This window comes from Sphaerodactylus townsendi, linkage group LG01, assembly GCF_021028975.2.
Source record: "Sphaerodactylus townsendi isolate TG3544 linkage group LG01, MPM_Stown_v2.3, whole genome shotgun sequence".
Classification (NCBI taxonomy): domain Eukaryota; kingdom Metazoa; phylum Chordata; class Lepidosauria; order Squamata; family Sphaerodactylidae; genus Sphaerodactylus; species Sphaerodactylus townsendi.
Window position 1 is genome coordinate 50,905,139 of NC_059425.1, and position 21,444 is coordinate 50,926,582.

The window sequence follows — 21,444 nt, forward strand, 5'->3', positions numbered from 1 at the left end:
TTCCTAGCCACTGTAGTCAGCCAGGCGAGAGTGTTTTTAGATATTCAGATACCTGACATTTCACACATGGCCCAGGTAAAACGCCTTTTTCCTGGTGCTCTATGGTGAAAGACATGAAGCTGGCTGTGTGTAACTGTCACCCTTAGAATGTTCGTGCCCTTAGAATGTTCGCTCAGATGGCCAGATATGAGCAGTGAAAACAGTACATAGGTAATAACTTGAGTGGAAGTGAAACACATCCACACGTTGCCATGTGAGACGTCAGGTGGGGTTCCCCCCATCACACACAGGTACTTTTCACTGTCTGTGCCTCACCCACTACTACCACACAACACACCTACTCTCATACACATTCAGCGGAGGGAGAGGGAAGGGACGGAGGGGGAGGCATGCAAGGGAAGAGAAGTGAGGGAGGGGACAGAGAGTGAGGGGTGGCATGCAAGGGAGGGGAGGGAGGGCCCCATCATCTGGATATGACCCACCCACCCCAGCGGAGGAAGATGGGAGGGAGGGGAGAGGTGGCATGCAAGGGAAGAGAGGGAGGGAGAGGGAAGGGATGGAGGGGGAGGCATGCAAGGGAAGAGAAGCTAGGGAGGAGAGAGAGTGAGGAGTGGCATGCAAGGGAGGGGAGGTAGGGGCCAGCCAGCCTAGATTCCCTGAATACTGAGGTTACAGTTCAGAAAACCAGGTGCCTCCGAGGCACGCGTTACTCAGGAGTAAACTCGGTAAAGCAACCATGACATACTTTGAATGGCTGAGTCGCGCCCCTCAGAGGGTTTACTCAGAAGCGACACCCATTGCCACCAACCCACCTTACTCCCAGGTAAAGGATTGTGACCAGCCAGCCTAGATGTGTGGGAGGGGTGGCTTTCCATTCCCCCCAAGGAATGTGGTCACACACATCAATGACATCGCACAGTATCAGCCTGCGCGTTTCCATGAGCACGTACTGCTGGCCTCTGCAATTGATTTGCTGCTACTGTTCCTTTCCCATTTCACCACAATAAGCCACAGCAATGCGTGGCCGGGTACCGTGTGTGTGTGTGTGCGTGTGTCTGTATAAAGTATTAGGCTGAAGTTTGCTTTCATAAGACGGGAATTCTGAGATACTGCAATGTCACAGAGAATGCCCCAATGTCTACTTGCCTTTTTCATCTGAAGAGAGAAAATACATGGTTTGTTTTTCTATGACTTGTGAAATCTAACAGAGGATATCTGAAACTGTATGCACTAAAAAGGATGAAGGAGTTGCTGTATCCTTACTGGGTGGAAAAGGGAAGTGGAAGTGGAGATGCTCAGGCACCGTGCAGCCACACAGAGACTGAATGGCTAGCAGAACCCAGTACCAGCAAGTTATGTCATCACATATGGCCATGCTGAGCTCTGCTACCCAATCAATAATTACACATGCAAACCACTGCAGTCTGAAATGTGAGCTATAGTCAACATAACTGTTGTAACTACTAGAAAAAGTCAAAATTATTAGAACTTCATACTCATATATATGGCTGCCTGTAACATTTTATTATATAAAATGCATGCCACATTTTTAAAGAGCTGAGCAGGCACACAAGCAAGGGGGACAGGCCATGCTGATGTGAGCAAATCACAGTTTTCTAGAGCCTGTTGTATATTCTTGCACAAATGGCTTTATTGCTAGTACTAAAATAACTGTAAAGATACTAACCTTTGGTTTGGTCATAGTAAATAAGAGTTTCTCAGTTGGCTTTTCGTGTGTGTGCATGTTATTAACCACCAGCATAAAATCATCTTGATAGCCTCCAAAGGTCATCAGATTCTTGTATAAATATGTCACTACTAATTTCTTGAAATATAAAAGGAAAAGAAAGGTTCAATGCTAACAGGAAAAAAATTGCTCACCAATTTTTATCCATGTTCACCAGTGCATTTTGTAAGATTTTGGCACATACTGCACATGCCTAATTGGAAATAAAACTGCATTCAAAACTGTTGGTCTTATTTCTGAGTATTTCTGCATAAGCATGCATGCATAAGTGAGCCAGGCAGTTCAAACACTGGTTGTAACAATGTATTGTCAAAGGCTTTCACGGCTGGAATCAACTGGCTGTTTTGGGTTTTCCGAACTGTGTGGCCAAAGTCTGGTAGTTTTTGTTCCTAACATTTTGCCAGCATCTATGGCTGGCATCTTCAGAGGTATGTCACAGTGAAATGTGTTTCTCTCCATGGCACGGCATGGAGTGATTATATGGTGAAGAGTTGTCCACTCCAGAGAGGATGCCACCAGTCTCCCCAGTAATAGAAAAGAAAGGGACGGGGGAACGTTCAACAGGAGAGTGGGCAGGAGAAGCCCAACGGGAGAGCTTGGCTTGCATGGGCATGCCAGCTTGTGAGCAGCCTGACGCCACCACAGGGCTGGGTGACGCCCCAACTGGCGTATTTTAAACGGGCAGGTAGGCTCCTGGGTCAGAGGGCCAATCTGTGGGCCTTAGGTTCTGACTGTTGGCCCAGGAGCCAATAGGAGTCTGGCAGCAGGTTCTGGCCAGGTGGAAGGAGGCAAACGTGGGAGATAAAAGGAGGAAGGAAAGGAAGCCCTAGGGGGAAGAAGAGGGAGAGGAGGAGGGAGAGGGAGAGCTAGAGAGATGAGCAAGGAAGAGTGTAGTCAGAACAGACAGGGACAGGGAGAGAAGACCAGGAGGAAAGTAGGAGACTGGTCTGGCTCTACCTCAGCGCCAACATGTGGAGGGGGACAGCTTTGGAAGCCATCGAGCGTGAGGCCTAGGCCTTCTGCATGACCAAGAAAGACAGATGGCCAAAGAACGGGCAGACGACCACCCGTGAAGTGGAGAAGGGATTGCTGAAGGCCTGAATCTGGCTGGTGCAGGTGGTGCTCCACACTCTGTTAAGACATATTGCTGTAAAACATGTCCAGATCACCACTTTCCCAAGTAGGCTAAACATTTCCACATGTTCACAGAGGTCATTCAGCACATCAATCACATCAGGTTCTACTCTGGAGGATCCATTAGCCTTGGGCAGTCAGAACTTTTGAAGGACGCTACCAATGGAAGGGAGAAACTGAAAAGTTTCCATGTTCCCTTACTTTCATGTATGGTGCTTTGGATCCAGGCCAGTACTTCTTGTGTGAAATAATTAGAATATAATTTCTGTATCAGTAATGATCAGTGCTACAGAGAAATTTCCCATCATTTTCTTTAAAGTAAAATTTCAGACAGGCAGGTATATGTTCAGGGCACTTGAAATACCCTAGAAGAAGCTTGCTAAAATGAATGGAAAGATTGTGTTGCTTAACATGGCTCGTGAGTTTCATACCACATCTGACTTTGTACAACTCTCAGACTATTTTTTCCTTACCATAGAGCTATATTCAAGAACATGTATGCCATCTTCATAAACTGCAAGCCATACGTCAGCATTCTCTAGTGAAGATATTGTCAGAATCTTGAAAGAAAGTATATTTACATTATTAATTGCTGTTATTAAAATGAATAAAATACTGAACTATCCTAAACATTAGATAGTAGCAAATCATTAACATTCCAAAGTAGTTGCAGTCAGGTAAAATAAGTATTTTGGCAATTTCTCAAGACTTAGAAAAATGTCAGTCACAGAGTTGTAAGCCTCCAGGTAAGACCTGGAGATCTCCTGGAATTACAAAGATCAGCTCTCCAGGAACAAACAGCTGGGTTAGAGAGATGACTTTATGGCATTATACCTGCTGAGGTCCTTCGGTTCCCCAAACCCTGCAGCTCCCTAGGTTCCACTCACAAATCTCCAGGTAATCCTAGCCAGTCTAGTTTTATTTAAATGTGAAATAAATGCATGAAAGTCATTATTATTTGATTTTAAGCTTAGTTCACAGTGCACTGTATCCAACTAACAGTGTTTCCATAGCAGTTTCCAAGTTAAGTTACACCAGCCTTACGCTTTTGAGAAAGTGATATGGTTTCACTTTTCCAGTGTAGAGATATCAGTTTACAATAAACTAATTGAAATGTAAGACACACCATTCTTTCACCATATTGTTTGCATCAATAAATAAAATATTTATTAAAATAAAAATTCAAATTTACTAGAACTCTTACTTTTGCGGCAAATAGTTTTGCACCAAAGAAAGGCCACTTTCGAGCAACGGCTAAGTAAATACGCACACAGTCAGCAGCACAATGACCACGGAGAGCCATCCATTTTGTTGATAGTCGTTGGCAAAGCTGTCTGTTGACATCAAGCATAAAGATGTGGTAGGTGAAGATGGAATATAATGAAGGGGGAAATATATCAAATATCAATCCAAACGAAACAACATTAGTTTTAATTATTTATTTTGAAAATGTCTATGCTGCCTCTCTTAAGAAACTACTTAAGTTTTACCCGAAATGGTGGGAGTCTGTCCCTTTTTGAGTGAGGCAGACTCTTGTCTTAGCAAACTTAGCAGACTCTTGTCTTAGCAAAAGGTTGGGCAAGCTTGAGATCTTAATTGCCTATGTATACAAAAGTCAGCTTTTGAAAGAAATCCGCAAGAGAGCAAAGTGTAACAAATTTATTAAAAGGAAAACAGTAATCGTATAATTACGCAATAATCAAAGTAGCAGAACACACACCCAGTCCTAGAATATAAGCAGTGTTCACGGGATAGGTTGGGAGTAGTGGAGGAACTGGGAAAAATGGGTCATAGTCGCTGAACTTGGAGTAGAATGGTATGATAAACAGAGCTGAGCAACTTGCACTAGCTCTGGTAGAGGAATGAACAACATGTTGGGGACAATATCAACAGAGAGATGTCTAGAAATATTGGACACTGGCTACTGGAAGAGGGGGCTTCTTATAAGGAAAAAGGGACCCTCAGGATTATGCAGCATGATGCTTAATTTCCCAGGACAAAGGGGAGCCTTGCCTTTCCAAGGAAAGAGAAGAGGCAGACATTAACTTAAGTGCTGAGTTGTTAATCTAATGGTTGAAACATTAGCTTGATGGGCAAACTTGGGAGTGCCTGATGGTGGGAGGAAACTGATGAAATTACAGTTTCTATGATAACATAAAGAGGTGTGCTGTTAATCAGAGGAAGAGAGTTAGTATAGTGTGAGCAGGGATGATTTGTAGCCATTATACTTGCACGTTCTTCATCTTAGTGAGGCAGGTAGGAAGTGGAATTCCATGGCAGAAACATTGTTTTCTCCTTACTCTCTTCAGAAAGGGTGTGAGGCAGGCATTTTGCAAGGCAGATATTGTCGAGGGCAAGTCCAGAAAAGAATGTTTCTGACCTTGTGGGTACACCAGCCAATGCAGAGAATTGGCTCCTTATATTGGCAAGGCATTGCTAGGCTTCCCAAGGGTTGTAGGATGGGTAGAGACATCATTGTCTTAAAACAGAGCCCTCACCCAGCCACCGTGTGTTGGTCTGGTAACACAAGCAAGGCAGCAGGTTGAGATATTTGACACCTCTTTCATAAAGAGCTTATGTTTGTACTCCACCCTAGAACTATAATTTACCTCCCATAATATGCAATTAAAAACCATATTAGTGTTCCATGTGTATGAAATTATGATGAAATTTATTTATATAAAATTTGTATCTGACACTGGACTTTGTCTCATGACAGCTTGTGCTATAATGCATTTAGATGCCAAAAGATATTTTGTTATTTTATTAAATGTATACATTTTGTTTCAACAACAAATTTTATGGTGGCTGGCAATATTTTGCAAAGAGTTTGTCAATATGAGTATATAGTTGGAGAACATGACTGAGAGTGGGGCACACAGACCTCCTTAAATGCTAAAATCTTTGCAGGTACAAACTGTATTTTTATACTCAGCAGCTATAAGATTTCAATGCTTCTTTAACAAATTACCACCAAAATATGACTATTGAACTTCTCAATATTCCAATGGTCAGATCATACAACAGATACCAAATTTCATGTGCAATGAATGATAAAATGATTCCAGTCAGTTTAAAAAGCAATAAAAGTTAATAAATATTTATTGTTTGTTTAACACAAGTACTTTTCATTTTGTCAACCATAATCCTTTGTTTTGGTACAAAACAATTAAAAATACTGTTCAGGTTTGAAAATGTGTTGCACATATAATGTGCGTACACATTACAAAGGCAGCACTTGTTACATATGGAGGTAGTATGCAAATGTGTGATGGCCACTCTCATTTTTCCTTCTACAACTTATCATACAACTCATTGAAAGAAACACACACACAACATTTAAAATAATTACCAAGTGACTTATGAGGATCATCCTCCAGTATGGCAAAGTGGCTCTGTCAAATTTTAAAATGCAGTCCTCCGTTTTACAAACATGGTTGTCATATTTTGACACAAATATATATGTCTGACGGCAGCACCGTTGATGAAACCCATTCAGTATGCTTCAATGTGCATGAGGGAAAACGTGTTAATGAACACAATTTCTTTAATCCCGCAAAGTGATGGATATTAGATTTTAATAACAATACATCTAACTTGTTTAGTGCATACTGAATCTAATTTTTACTATCATAGCTGAACAAAATCATCATGTAATTCAGTTTTGTGTTTTGTTTAAAAAAAGCAAAGCATTTAAGAAACATACCTTAACTGTTCCTCTGAGCAGCCATCCCTATATCTCTTTGGATAAAACTTCTCCACAACTTGTTTTAAGGTTTGATTAGATTTGGACTGGGAAATGCCTTGTCCTGCTGGAGTTGAGAAAGGCCTTTCAAAGTCCCCAATCTCCACCTAGTGGACAGGTGAGAAAAAATAAATATGATTATTACTGCTACAGAAACGTTTTAGCAATTCAAGATATTTCATAACCTAAAGCATAATATAATGTAACAATTCTAAAGAATCTCTCAAGTGAATTGTATCAAATGTCTTGGTCATGAGAAGCCATAAGCATAATTTAAATAAATTAAGCCATGTACTCAATACATTTACTCAATAAATCTAATTATGTTAAGTCAAATACGTGTGAATTATTCCAGTTTTAGTTACTAAAAGTACACAAAAATTAGGATTAACTAAGCACATGTAAAAAGTATTGTGTGGGAAAGTCTGATATTGTTATTGTCTTTATTTTACATGTGTGCTACTAATACTGGTTTAAAGTAGGTATACATAGAAAAGAGAGTAAGCCTAACTTAAGTTTCACAACTTTTGCTTTTCTCCCAGTAGAGACTATAGAAGAATTGCTCTTGTTGTGGAAAGCAGACGGGAAAACCAGAAGAACAACATATGAATGTCATATGTTATTGAGATGTCCTTATTATAAACTCGGTCAGAAAATATTAACCTACTACAAGAGAGGAGTGTTTGTCAAATAGAGATACTTTTTATCAGACAACAATCTTTGGATATTTTATTTATTTATTTTAGATTTATTAGCCACCCTCCCCCAAAGGGCTCAGGGCGGCATACAATAATAAAAGCATAACAACAATATATATAGCATTAAAACCAAGAAAATTCATTATAAAACCATGTTCCAGATTAAAAAAAAAACTCAGATGGCGATATCACAATAAATTGGCAGATTTTGTGCCTTGATTTGTAGGATTCAAAAAGTATACTATTCAGCAGAATCTTACAAGGATTTAAATATGTTTTATATGTGGTGTCCTAATTTTTAACTGTTCTATTTTTGTAATTCAGAAATAGTGTTTGGTGAGATTTTTGATTATTTCTGTTGCTTACATTTCTGGTCTATGACTGTAATAAATGAATGAATGAAAAAACCTACGAATGCTGCTTTTAGACCACATGGGACATGTTTCCTCTAAAGCTCCAAAATCGGCTGCCACTAGTGATGGCCAACTGTTTGCAAGGATTCAAGGGCAGCTGCTGCCCTGCAAAGACTGCAGAGCCTAATCAGTCTGCTTTATGTGTTTTTTAAACACTTCTCCATATTTTATTGAATGAATGGAAGTTTCCATTCATATGTGTGGGAGTTAGAAGATGGCAAAAAATTTAAAATGCTGGTCAAATAGGCAGATGAATGGGAAAAAGATATAATTATTCACTCTCTGGATACTGGGGAAATTAAGGTGAACTAGGCTGGTGGAAGAGAGAGGGACTGATAGGAAATAGTGCTAAGATCTAAATGAATTGAATTGGTTTAATTTTATACTGACATAAATATCACTTTTCTCTTTTTTCCATGTTTCCCTCTTTCATTTCCCCATATCATATCTAATGCATTGGCTACCAAAATTACTTGTATATCATAGACCAACTTGTTCAATTTACTGAGAGAGATCCAAATGTATAGTAGTAAGTTAGAGCTTCAGTTATAGGGAAATTGCTTTTTTTCTTTTCTTTTTTTTTTGCCAGCACTCTAAACACAATATTCTGCCCATGGATTTGTCCCTTAGCTGGTATGCCCATTGCCATTCCAAATGTTGTGCTGTCATGTAAGCATTATAGCCACCAACCCATGTCGATCTTGTGAGTCATTTAATTAAAAGTATCTTAATGGTTTAGAGTAGGGCTCCCCAACATGGTGCCCATAAGATCTGATTGGTTCTGCAAATTTTTTAAAATTTGCTTCAGCAGCAGTTACCACCACAACCAAAGACCTTCACTGAATAAGGTAAGGGCGCCAGATTAATGAAGTTTTTAACACTGAAAATAAAAACTTCCCACAATCATCTGAAAAGACTATAAAGCTCAAGAGTTTTCAAGAGTCAAATTCCAAAACACTATGTATGAGCCTTGACTGACGTTAACCTCTAAACACTTAGACACTGTCCAATAAATAAATGAAGAAAGAAGGTGAAAATGTCTTATTTAATGAAAAGTACCCTGATGAGATCAACAAAAACAATATTGGCTTCTATGGATGTGATCTAGATTCAACGCCGCTTTCATCGGCCTCCGGGTCAGCCTACGCCGGGCGCAGAGTTCTGGCCGGGCAGTAGGGCCTGCTCGCGACGGAAGTGTGCGAAAGCAGGCGAAGGGGAGGTCAGAAGGCAGGCGGCTCGATCGGGAGTCGCTTTCAGCCGTTCTTTCACAAATTCTTTGCGCCGGTTGCGTCACAGCCCAGCCCATCGCTGCCCTCCGACCCCTGGAGGTCGGAGGACAGTGTGGGCCGGGCCATAAACCGCAGATCTAATGCAGGAGGACACGGTAAGTGGGAGGGAGGAGGGGAATAGTCTTCGCGCTGCCCGCGACCGCGCCAGGGAAGACGCTTCTTTCTCCAACAACAACCCTTTAAAGGGTTGTTGTTTAGGCTGCCTGAGGTCAGCTCGGCGGGAGGGAAGCGATTAGGTCGCCGCTGCTGCGCTGCAGCAGCGGCGCCGCCAGCGACCGAAGCGCTGCCTGGGGGCTTTTTTTGGCTTCCCAGGTCGTCAGTATTAAACGGCCGTGCAGATACGGCCAAAGATAACTCAGGCATGAAGGTCACTGGTGACCATTCACTCCTGACCCAACCCTTGAGGTCCTTAGAGGAAGAATACAGACTTCACAGGTAACAGATAATTTTCTTAGCACTTTGTGTGAAGGAGAAAATGTCAAAGAGGAAAAGGTCAGAGCCATACATCAGAGAATGCCATATGAGAATGCTGAAGCAAAGAGTAAGAGGAATAAGCTAGCCATGCACTTTTAACTGTAAGTATAAAATTAGTTGCTAAGTAAGGGAAGAATGTTTTTGACCCATGCCCTACTTAGCAAAATAGACTTGTCAGCAGTATTAATCCTTAGCTTGCAATTATGTACACAAGAAAAACAGTTTAGTGCGGAACAACAACTGATTGGGGATTCTTGGAAAATTTTAAGAATTTGTCTTACGGGTCTTGTAAGAGGAAGTAGACAGCGTTGTCTGATTGGTTTTCATTTGGTACAGTGCTGAGTTCTTAATCAATAATTGGATAAGGTTTACTTTTTGTAGTAATACAATTTTGCTTATATAAAATATGAGATTTACTTTGTTCAAGTGTCAGCATCTTGAATTCACAAAGGGATAGAGGCTTTTGATCAATCAAAATAAAGACCTACGCTTCTAAGAAGGAACTTCTCTGTTATTTGCTTCCTTTGAACCCCTTCAGCTGAACCCAAATTTTTCTGTCATGTGTCTTAAAGATAATAAATGTAAGTATCCCCAAATAAACAATTGATGAATACAAGATACCTGAGCCAGAAGTGCTGCCAATTCTAGTGCCAGTTCTTTGTTTACAGGGAAAAGCCCATTTAGAATTTGATCACTTGTCTGGTACATCATTAACAGTTTTTCCCGTTCTGTCTCTCCACGGACTTGAACTGAAAAATACAGCCTGCAAATGAAAAATGAAAACAAGATGTATTAGACTAGGATAGATTAATCCATTTCATAAGTCGTGGTCTTTTACCTCTTATTCAACAGGAACCTGTAGCTGGCAGAAGAGGATAGAATCAAAATTTTACAAGAAATTTAAAGTTTAATGTAGCATGGATTCACATGCCTGTGCTACAGTTTTCAAATTATATCACAGAGTATAGATCAAAGTAAGTATATATTCTCCTTTTTTATTAATTCATGTGTCCCAGCTTTTGCCCTGAAAATAAGCACAGATTCTATACTCTGTCTCACCAAAAGATCTCAGGAGATTTTTAAATTCATCCACTGCCACTTCCTGGGCCTCCTTTTGGAAGAGGGAATTCTGGTAGATGTAGTTTTTGTGCAGTTGTTCCCTCTCAAGCTTTCTGCCGTTCTCCTGCTGGGCTTGGCAATAACCTTTTCTTCCTCTCCCCTGCCCAAACACCAAGCCAGGCCCAAAGGGAGAGTGGTGACATGTTGCAGCTCTCCCACCGGGCCTAGCAATAGTCTTCCCTCATTTCCAATCCTCCCTCTGACCCAATTACCAAGCCAGGCTGCTTGCCCCGGCACTCCCACTGGCCCTGTGGAAATATCCTTTCCCCCGCTCCCTCTTCAAACTGGTCTCCCTGCTTACCCCCTCAACTTGCTGCTCACTCATTCACTCGCTTGTAGTCCTTCGGGACTATTTTCTACTGAGAAAGCACACACTTCTGCTGCAGCACAAACAACTGCACTTTGTTCTTTTGGTGAGACAGAGCTGCAGTTAATCTATCAAATACAGCAATTTCTTGGGATATTTTATCCATTCATTCATTATCCTGTTCTTCCTCCAAGGAACACAAGAAGCTGTACATGCCCCATCCTCATATGTTTCTCCTTACAACAATTCTGTGAAGCTAATGTCTGGCCGTAGGTCAGACAGAGAGCTTCATGGCAGAGGAGGGATTTGAATCCTGGGCTGCTTTTACACCAAGGCTTTCCCATGTTTCAGCCACCTGGTTGGTGCAGTTTGTTCTTCATGTTTCCTCATGACTTTGTTCTTCATTTGAGTGCAGACCATTAATAGCCTATCCGTCTTCAAAAAAATCTGCCCTATTTTGAACCTAAAAAATGATATTTCTTAGGCAGGACGCTATCCACAGGAGCATTTCTTGGGTATGAAGGGAAAACAGAAAAATAATCACAGAACTTCAGTAAAATGTTAGTCAATTACTGTTTTCATTTCTTCATTACTCAAGGGGCCAACCCCCTGCACAAATCAACATAACAGATGAGAATCTCCTGCCTTTTAATTGAGGAGACAGGATCATTGGAGGATCAGCAAATACTTTGTAAAGATTATGAAAGGTATTGCATTATTCCCATCCAACATTACTCATGCTCATGGACAGTTTTTCTTTAAAAGAGAGAGAGAGAGAGTGTGTGTCACCCATAGATCAGGCTGCCTTTTGGGGGGGGACCATCAAGATGATTGCAAATACCTGGAGGTCTTTAATATCAGTTTTTGTTCATTATTGCATTATTTCTATGCAATGTTACCCATGCTCCTCAAAAGAAAACCCATGGTGGGTGAAGAATCTGGAGGCCATGTGAGAATTTACATTAGGTATGAAGAGGAAAACCACCATTAAAAATGGAGAGAAAACCCTGAGCTGTCTGGAATCTTGGTTGCAAGAGCAATTTCATACAGAATCGCATCAGCAACCAGACCATCACAGAAAACCATCCTTGTGTGAAAGCAGCCCTGGGTCTAACACTGTATTACTACACTATTAACAAAAGGTACTGCAGAAGTGGAAAATGTGCAGGAGAGGGCAACTATGTAATTGAGGGACTGGAACACCTTTCTAATTAGGAAATACTATACAGTCAGTTTCAGAGGGATGCTATCTAGGTGAATGAGATACATTCCCGGAATCGTGCAGCTGCTTAAAATAACAAATTGCTGCTGCTATAAAGATATATGTAATCAGCCTGCTATATGTATCCACTGTCATCTGTGCATTCTTTCCTTTATCTTACTTTATGACTTCACATGCTTGTAAACAACTAGGCTTCTCCTAATCCTACTGTCTCATGGGAACTATGTTACATCTGTTATCTCATGGGGCAGGAAGTCAGGTGGCTTTATCTTGCTATCTGCTGCCGACCTTGGGGCGCCTTAGCTCCAAAGGCTGTTTTTCACAGATTCTGGGGAAAATGGGAGGGGAGCTCTCTGTGGGGAATAAAGGGGACTGTGAATGCTAGCTTCATCAGAACTCGCTTTACCAGTGTGGTGCTTCAATGCCTATTCAATAAGTGCAGCTGATCAATACTTCAGAGTCCATTTATTAAGTGTCCAAGACCTAATAGTCAGGAGCTTTTCAGCTTAAAAAAAAAAGACAAAAAGGGGTAGACATGATAGAGGCTTATAAAATTATGATAGCTTCAAGAAAATGGATACATTTCTATCTACTATTATACTAGAATTTGGGGGCATCCAATTACATTGATAGGCAATAGATTGAGGATGAGTAATGAAATTGTGGAATGCATTTTTATCATCTATTGTCCGCCTAGTTTAGATGGCTTTACAAAGGGATTACACAGATGCTTGGGGGATAGGTCCATTGAAAGCTATTAGCTATGATAATAATGGGCACCTCAATATCCAGAGGCAGTAACTCTCTGAATTTCAGTGTAAGGAGGCTTTGGCCCTTATGCCCCATTTGTTGACACTCCAAAACAGGTGATTGGCCACTGTGTGAAACAGGATGCTGGACTAAATGAATCACTAGTCTAATCCTGCAGGGCTCTTCTTATTTTCCTTTTCGAAGTTAAAAACTTGGCATTCCATACCTGTTTTTGTATGTAAGTCGCACTGTTCTAGTGCCTTCACATTTCCCAGGATGCTGCTCTTTAGAAACTTGTTCCCATCTAGAAATAATGTCACAGATCTACAAGGAAAATCATGAGGCAATTTATGTCTTGTCGAATCTTGTCAAAAGAAAATTTGTATGTCTTTGTTAGGACTGATTTTTTTTTTGCAATAATCACCAAAGCCTCAGCCTGTAGTCTTAGGATCTCTGACTACAAGTATCAATAAGATGTGTGAGAAGTAGGACCATGTAGCTTCTCTGGAAAACACCTCTCTATGATGGATGTATCATAGCTGCTATAATTTAAGAAGGCAAGGGACTTACCATACGAATCAGCACTACTTGCGGAAAGTCTCCATACAATATAACAACATTACACAATGGTACTAGTGGCAATATTCCACACAATATTACACAATGGCACTAGTGGTGAGACTAGCACAGTATAAAACCACAGAAAGAAGTGCCTTATGTACAAACCACAATCACACAAAATAAAAAAGGTATTAAAAAATAAGCTTATGTCAATATTTTCCCATGTTTTCAATATTTCCTGACTAACTTTAAAAGTATCAAACAAACTCAATTCCCAAACAGTTCTTTTTGTTTTCCTCTTTCTCCCTCAACATGCAACAAGTTTTTTTTAAAAATCAAACATTTTAATAAAGAAAAATGGTATTTTTAAAAAATGAAACCTGTGTAAAATTAAGATATTTTTGAATACATTAAAGGTTTTTTTTAACCTTGATGCTTCCTTGAAGACAATGTTCTATATCCTTGCCAGAAGGATCGTCAGTAAACAAAGCAAAACCTGTCTGGGCTGGTTTCCTCATTCCGGTGTCTTGATTGAGTGTGTTCAGAAATTCTTCTACTGTGGTAGAAGCATCAAATCCAACAACCTAGACAGAAACAAATGCAATAGAAAATTTTAAAAAAGGCCAATTCAAAAGCCAGAGCAATTTTTTTTAAAATAAACATCCAATTGGAAAACAAGGGGCACAGGCATATTTTAAAAGTAGCAGTCGCTATACTGTCTAAGCATGTTCGTCATGCTAACCACAGATATATTTATCTCTCTCTAAGAACCAGCTCTCAGAAAATAATTCTGCAGCAGAGTTTGCCCATGCGTAGATCTGACTGGCGGGCAACTGTTGCATAATTTCTCACATACTTTCAGAAATATTACAACTTAAAAAAACACTCTAATAGTGATTTTTTTAAAGGCATCAAATGAACATAAATTGCCCTTCTAAAACTGACAGAGGAACACGAATCACTAATAGGCATATAGCACATGAAAGTGGAAATAAGCCAATCTTGTTTATAACTTACAACATACAACTGTTGCTTCTAAGTATGTTCAAACCCACTTAGTTGGTACTTCTGAGATACTATCCATGAAGAATGAGAAGCTCTTTTGCCATCAGAAAGTAAGAGCTTATGAATTTGTATGAATAGAATAGAATAGAATAGAATAGAATAGAATAGAATAGAATCTTTATTGGCCAAGTGTGATTGGACACACAAGGAATTTGTCTCCGGTGCATATGCTCTCAGTGTACATAAAAGAAAAATACATTTGTCAAGAATCATAAGGTACAGCACTTAATGATTGTCATATAGGTCTAGTAAGCAATCAGGAAACAATCAGTAGTAATGAAAACATAAAATGTAAAATCATAAAATAAAATAAAATAAAATGTCAGCACAGGCTATAGTCATACAGTCATAAGTGGGAGGAGATGGGTAATAGGAATGATGAAAAAAGTAGTGCAGTAATTATATAATAAGTATATAATAAATAGTTTAACATTATCGAGGGAATTATTTGTTTAACAGAGTGATGGCATTCGGGAAAAAACTGTTCTTATGTCTAGTTGTTCTTATGTCTAGTTCTTATGTCTAGTTGAAGAATTTGCTAACCCATTGTAATTCAATATAGAGTTCTGCAAATCAGATTTTGCATGTGTTCTATCAGCTGCACTGATTTGTGTATTTAATAAGTCAATTATAAAGAGGAGCTATTATTTCTCTTTCAACTAGTTATTCAACTGACAATACAGTAACAAAGAAAAATGAATTGTTTCCACATTTGTAATTAGTTTTGATTGAAATCTGCATATTCTGAACAGCTGATCATATAGGCAATGTTTATTGATGAGGCAATTAGGACCACATCATTCCAAATATTTGGAATTTGTAGACCTGCACAACACTTTTCAGTGGAATCTTAAGCAGATTTACCCTACTGACACAAAAAGAACACAAATGGAGGATTCTTCCATTTGGGTATATACTTGGGGAAATCTCCTGTCTCACCTACAGCCTGCTCCAGAAGCTACTGAAACAGAGATAAACACTGTCCCTAAACTGGCTTCTTGGGTTGCTTGAGTCCAGTAAGCCAGCTTATAGATACCTCCTACTATCTCCACAGTAGCCACAGAAGCAGAAAGAGAGTGCACCACCCCATCCCACTATGGCCTGGCTAGGCTGCTTGAAGTCCATCATGCAGCTGATGGATGCTTCACTAACTCAGTGGTAGCCATGGTGGCAGGGAGAGAAGCATGCCACCCCTCTAGCTGGGTGGATGCCTGTCTCTTTCTTTGTGCATTATCCCATATCAGCTGATTCACTGGGCTGCTTGCAGTCTCTGGATCCACGTGGTTGACTTCCTCTACTTTCACAGTAGCTGCAAAGGCAAAGATAGTCGTGCACTATCCTGATTCCCTTGGCTGGCTTACTGGGCTGCTTGCAACCCAGGGAACCAGCAGTCCAGGGAAGCAGATGGTTGAGAGAAAGCTTCTCTATGTGGTTTTTGTACCTTCTGGTTCATGCCAGAAGGTACAGGGATGAAGAGTTAAGCATATTAAATTCAGCGTTCTTCTTTTTTCTCTTTTCCATTTGCTTTTTTGGGGGGTGGGGGTGGGCGATCCTGTTCAAGATTATACTCTTATCTGCCACCCATTTCCATCACTAGCTTATTGTACAGCATTTCAAGCTTAAGGTATACCTGGTATATGCCATTCATGAAATGGACTGGAATACTAAAAGGTAAGGAATGATGGTAGGGGTTTCTTAGAAGCGTTGAAAGAATTTCCATTCTTGATGGCCTGGCTTCTCTGTCACCATTCTGTTGTGTTCTTTCTACACAGCGCTGACAGTAAATTGCATACTTTCCAAATTCTGTCCTGTGAGAACAAAACAAGACTTCATGGCAAGAACTCTGGAAACAGTAGGACACAAAGAACTATATACATTTCCACAGACTAGTTCAACACAAACATAGGCCCCTTCCGCACACGCAGAATAATGCATTTTCAAACCACTTTCACAACTGTTTGCAAGTGGATTTTGCTATTCCGCACAGCTTCAAAGAGCACTGAAAGCAGTTTGAAAGTGCATTATTCTTCATGTGCGGAAGGAGCCATAGGCACAATATTCACTTTGCATATTTTTCTTTTCCTTCTCCCTTCTCCATTGAACACTGGTTCAGAGATGCTTGGTTTCAAATGTGAAATACAGAATCGTGTTGAAAACATATGCCCTAACATTTCCTTCATCATTCTTTGAGGGAGATAACGTACCGTGATGTGTTTTATATCATTTCTGGCTGCTTTGAAAAAGCATATGGAAATCAAATCTGTCCAGACTATATTGTGGTGTTTCTTTTCCCTACCTTTACATTTAGAATAATAAAGGTAATATACCTAGCTTATTTATTCAAAAAGTCTGCTTTTAGAAATTTCATTAAAGAAAGCTATCCTTAAGCTCTACATGGTCTTATATTGCAGTAATGTTTGTACCTGGAATCTGCATTATTCTTCAAATGGATCTTGAGAAGCCAAAGGAACGGGTGCTGAGGAAGGAAGAGTCCAACAGAGAGTGCTAAAAGCTGCCAAGCCTGAGGAAGAACAAAAACTGTATCATGATCTGAAGTTTTTTGCAGAACCGAAGTCTCTCGGCACAAGCAAGACACAAGAAACGTCGAGCAGCTACAAATGCATGTAGAGAATGTGTGGTTCGGGTAGAATGGGTGAAACTGTGTTGCCAGATGCAGCTGTAGCAGCACCGTGTGAACTCTGTAAGGTGGACAGCAGGTGGAGTAAAAGAAGTACTAATAAATCCAAATACATTTGGTTTACATTTTAATATGTACCATAGCTGCTCTAAAAAATCTGAGTCCTAACCTGATGAATTATGAAAACTGGTTAGTATGTTTTTCTTTTAAGCCATTTTAATAATTAAAACAAAAGGTAACAGTTGCAGCCTGAAGGGTTTGGGTTTCATGCAAATGCTGTATAAAAGAAAATGTAGCTTCTGGTGCAAAATAAATTGTGGATCATATTAATATTTTATTAAAAAAATGCTAACCAATTTTCTTAATTTATGAACTGAGCTTTCATATGAATTAGTGTTTACACAAGCAGAACTAAAGGGAAATACATTTCTTTTCATCTAGCCTTAGGTGGAAGAGGTCAATATACAGAACCATCAAGGACTGGAATCACCATAACCTAATGTGGTCATTTATGCTGCTGCTGCTATGTCCAGCTTTAAGCTTCTTGCATAATGCTACAGATCTAAAATTATGGCCTGTTTATTACAGCACACACAGGCAGAGTGGGTTGCAGTCAGGACAAAGTAACCCACTCTCCTGTGTTTGCGTTCGCATGCCTCCATGCAGGCAGCGAGCGCAGTCTGTGGAAGCAATGCAGGCTGCCATTGCACCTTCGCATGGAGGCACTTTTTTTCTCACTCACCTCCCGCCGATGCGTAGCCATGGAGGCTTGCATGATTCAACCCCCCCACAGCCATGCTGTCTCACTGGACAACCCTGTATACCCGGGTGGCTACACAGGTTCAAGGCAGGACAGAAAAGACAAAAGGAACGCGCAGCCGTGGAATGCACTCCTCCCTGGCTGTTTGCACACAAGCGGCTGTGACCGAGTCTTTTTGAAAAGCCCTGCACATAGTGCGATTCTGGTAAAACCCATGTGGGGGGGGGGGGGACACATGGCAGACTCGTGTTAGGGGCAGGGACCATGTGAAGTTCCCCCCAAAAAACGGGTTATTTTCTGTCATTACCCCATGTTTATTGGCCTGTGTGGAAGGGGCCACAATCTTGTGCATGGTAATGAAGGCATATAACCATATAACATGCGTAGGAGAAAAAAGGAACAACAATTTCACCTGGCTATCATGAGGTCAGTGGTCACGTGAATCAGCTAGCAGGGAAGTAGTACACAGCACAACTTGCCTTTAATTGCAGAGGGGAGGACTAGATCAAGTATTTTAGTCCATACAGCAGTTTATATTAGTCTAGAATCTGGACAGTTCAGGCCAATGTCTTCAGATCCAGGATTGGCCCTATTAGTATTTGGATGAGAGACCACCTAGGAATACCAGCCTCACTACACAGAGGCAGGCAATTGCAAACTACTCTGAACGCCTCTTGCCTTGAAAACCCTACTGGGTTGCCAAAAGTCAGTTGCAACTTGAAAAAAATAGTCTACTGGTAAGAACAATAAAACAGAATAAACTAAAAAACAAATAAAAAACTAATGTTCACATTCTGTTACTCCAATTTCCTACAGTCAGACTTCCTTCAGATTTACTAAGGAGCAAGCTAGCTACTTAAGAAGCAAGCTAGCTGTACAGTCAGTCTTCTCAATGTTAGTGTAATGAGTACTGAAAAATACTTCAATACCTGGATTGGCCCTATCTGAGCTGGAGGCTGCCTTCTCCTGGTCTGTTTGATCAACTGGCAACATATTTCATTTTGAAGCTCTGGATGTGTGAGACAGACTTGCAAAGCACTTTGGGCCAAAGATACGTGGTAATCAATGGCAGGAGAGTCCACTGCAGCATTTATAAACAACTGGCAAGTCTGCAGAAAAGAATTACAAAACTGAAAATCAGGTTGCATTGAGTGTTTCAGCAAAACCTTTTTATTTTTGGAGGAGCTACATTTCAATTTAAAATAAAATAGACACATGTTTAGAAACAAATTTAAAATATGCGAGAGCACAATGTTAAGATAACTGCAATGTAAGACAAACATCTTTGGGACAATGTAAGACAAACAACTTCAGGACAAGATTTACATTTAAAACAATAAACAATTTTTTTTAAAAGATAGGGTTTAGCAACCATTTCTAGCTTTTGCTATTTTAACAGAATACTTCATACTTGCTTTTTAATCTATTAGGTGCCTAAGCATTGAAGTTACTGTAGGCCATAAATTTCAATGTTACTCCTGAAGTGAGAGTTAGTGATGAGTGCACTAAATCTACCCAAATTGTTTTCGCCTGCTAATTATAAACTACTTCTGCAAACAACTGAGAAAAGATCCTTTTTAAAGAGTTTAAAAGTTAATAGCCTTTTGGTGCATGTCTTCTGTATCAAAACCACTTGAGAATTATAGTATGAGGACAAGTATTAATAGTTTTAGTATCTGTGCAATGTTACAGTACAGTAAGATGGAGCGAGGCTACATTTATATATTACAGTGCAATTTTAAAAAAAATCAACCCAATTTCAGCTATAAGGAAGTACAATTACTCAGAGAGATTAACAAGTAATCAGGTTCTGAGCATTTGCCAACTAGTGGCTAGAAGCCTTGGCTGTTCGGGGTAATGAATAGAGATTGTGTAAGCACAAAGCGAGATTTTCAAGTTAAAGTGCCTGATTCATAATATAAGCAAGTATTACAAGCCTATGCAAACTTAGACAGGATCATTAGTCTGAATATAATTTCACTGAACAAAATATGAGAAGTTGTGAATCAGTCAAATGCTTCCCCTTAATTTGAAATGTACATGTTTTGGGGGGATCCCATTGCATCTTCTTTCTGAATTCTAGCTTGCCTCTATTCTCCCATTTTCTTTTCTCCCCATTGCCTCCCCAACCTGCTCCAACCCTCTCAATTGGCATATACATTGCTCTACCCTTGGGAGGTGGGTAAAACCTCCTGATTTTTCCTGTTTTGGGATTCCCACAGATTTATAGATAAACCTCTCCCTTCTGTACAGATGTTCCCACTGTACAGATGTTGAAGCCCACAGTTTAGTGTATTTCACATTATGTCTAATGCAACATATAGGTAATATAGAAGAGAAACCATCCTATCAAAGAATAATAAGTATTAAAGAACAGCTTACCAACAATTTACCTTAAATAACTTTATGGCCTCCGTTTGCAAAGCCTCAGATGGTAGAGTTGTAAGAGGAGAAGTAATCCCATCTTTGCTGTGACAAAGAGCAGGATGCCTCCATATCTGAGAGACTGGGAGAAACAAAAAAAATCTATATCAAGCAATAACAATGATATTTAACATTAGTTTAGCTCAAGTGGTCAAAGCCCCAGCCTTCTTTACATGTTAGTTAGAAATCAGCTCACAAGGAGGAACTCAGTTGTGAAGTGTGGCACTTCCAAGGCAGGGGCAGAACGAGGGGGAACTGCACCTGGGGCATGCACACCCTGCATTCCTGCTGTGGTGCCACCCGCCCTGGAATGCCCTTGGAATGCCCCTGCCACGACGCCACCTGGGGTGTCGTCCCCCCGCCCTATTGGCGCTACGCCACTTTTCCAAGGTGATCAAACAGCCTCTGAAGTCCTGCCATTCTCCAGATGTGAGACAGCAGGAATCACAAATTTAAGCTCCTAATTATATTTTTACATACACAGAGCATCTTGTAAAAGCCAGTTCTCCACAGGATTCTTATAAAATATTCCAACATGAAGTCAAGTACGCCATTACTAAATATACAATAATTAATTTAATATTTTCACAGTATTCTTTCAGTAGACATGACAGCAACAATTGCATGACAGCAGAAACTACCTCCTGCATGTGGTTTTATTATTTGGAAATTGCAAAGCCACAAATAAAGTATATGTCAATAACCTGGCCTGCCATGCAGTAATAGGTTACATGTGCATTGGGTCACAATTCCAAAGCCTCAAATATTCCTGTCTTTTTGTGAAATGTTAATATGCCCCTGCTCCACTCCTGTCTAGTAAAATCAAGATGCTGTTGACAGAGTCAAAAATGTAAAGCTTTGATGACTTAATTGGGCCTCAGATTTTCTATTATGTCTAATATGACAAGTAAGTTGAAAAGGCTTTTTTTAAAAGGCACAAAGACGAACAAGGATACACATAAACTAAAAACAGGGTGTTGTTTCAAAGCCACACGTATCACATTTTTATTTAGAAAGACCAACACAGTAATCGTGATCTTGCCTGAAACAAACAAAAACTATGCTCTACCTACACAGCTTAGAAATACGCATTTCTGC

General features: G+C 40.1%; 1 protein-coding gene across 1 annotated transcript in view; it reads right to left on the reverse strand.

The window, feature by feature from the left end:
- The window catches only part of PLEKHH2 (pleckstrin homology, MyTH4 and FERM domain containing H2), a 75,753-nt gene that overhangs the window by 5,083 nt on the left and 49,226 nt on the right, over positions 1-21,444 (reverse strand). Inside the window, exons 19-29 of the mRNA XM_048483004.1 lie at positions 20,316-20,428; positions 18,852-19,031; positions 16,948-17,045; positions 16,155-16,332; positions 13,888-14,043; positions 13,125-13,222; positions 10,122-10,263; positions 6,588-6,733; positions 4,086-4,215; positions 3,355-3,441; positions 1,688-1,825 (exon numbers count right to left, since the gene is read on the reverse strand). Coding sequence (XP_048338961.1) covers positions 1,688-1,825; positions 3,355-3,441; positions 4,086-4,215; positions 6,588-6,733; positions 10,122-10,263; positions 13,125-13,222; positions 13,888-14,043; positions 16,155-16,332; positions 16,948-17,045; positions 18,852-19,031; positions 20,316-20,428 — 1,466 coding nt within the window. The remainder of the gene's footprint in view (positions 1-1,687; positions 1,826-3,354; positions 3,442-4,085; positions 4,216-6,587; positions 6,734-10,121; positions 10,264-13,124; positions 13,223-13,887; positions 14,044-16,154; positions 16,333-16,947; positions 17,046-18,851; positions 19,032-20,315; positions 20,429-21,444) is intronic.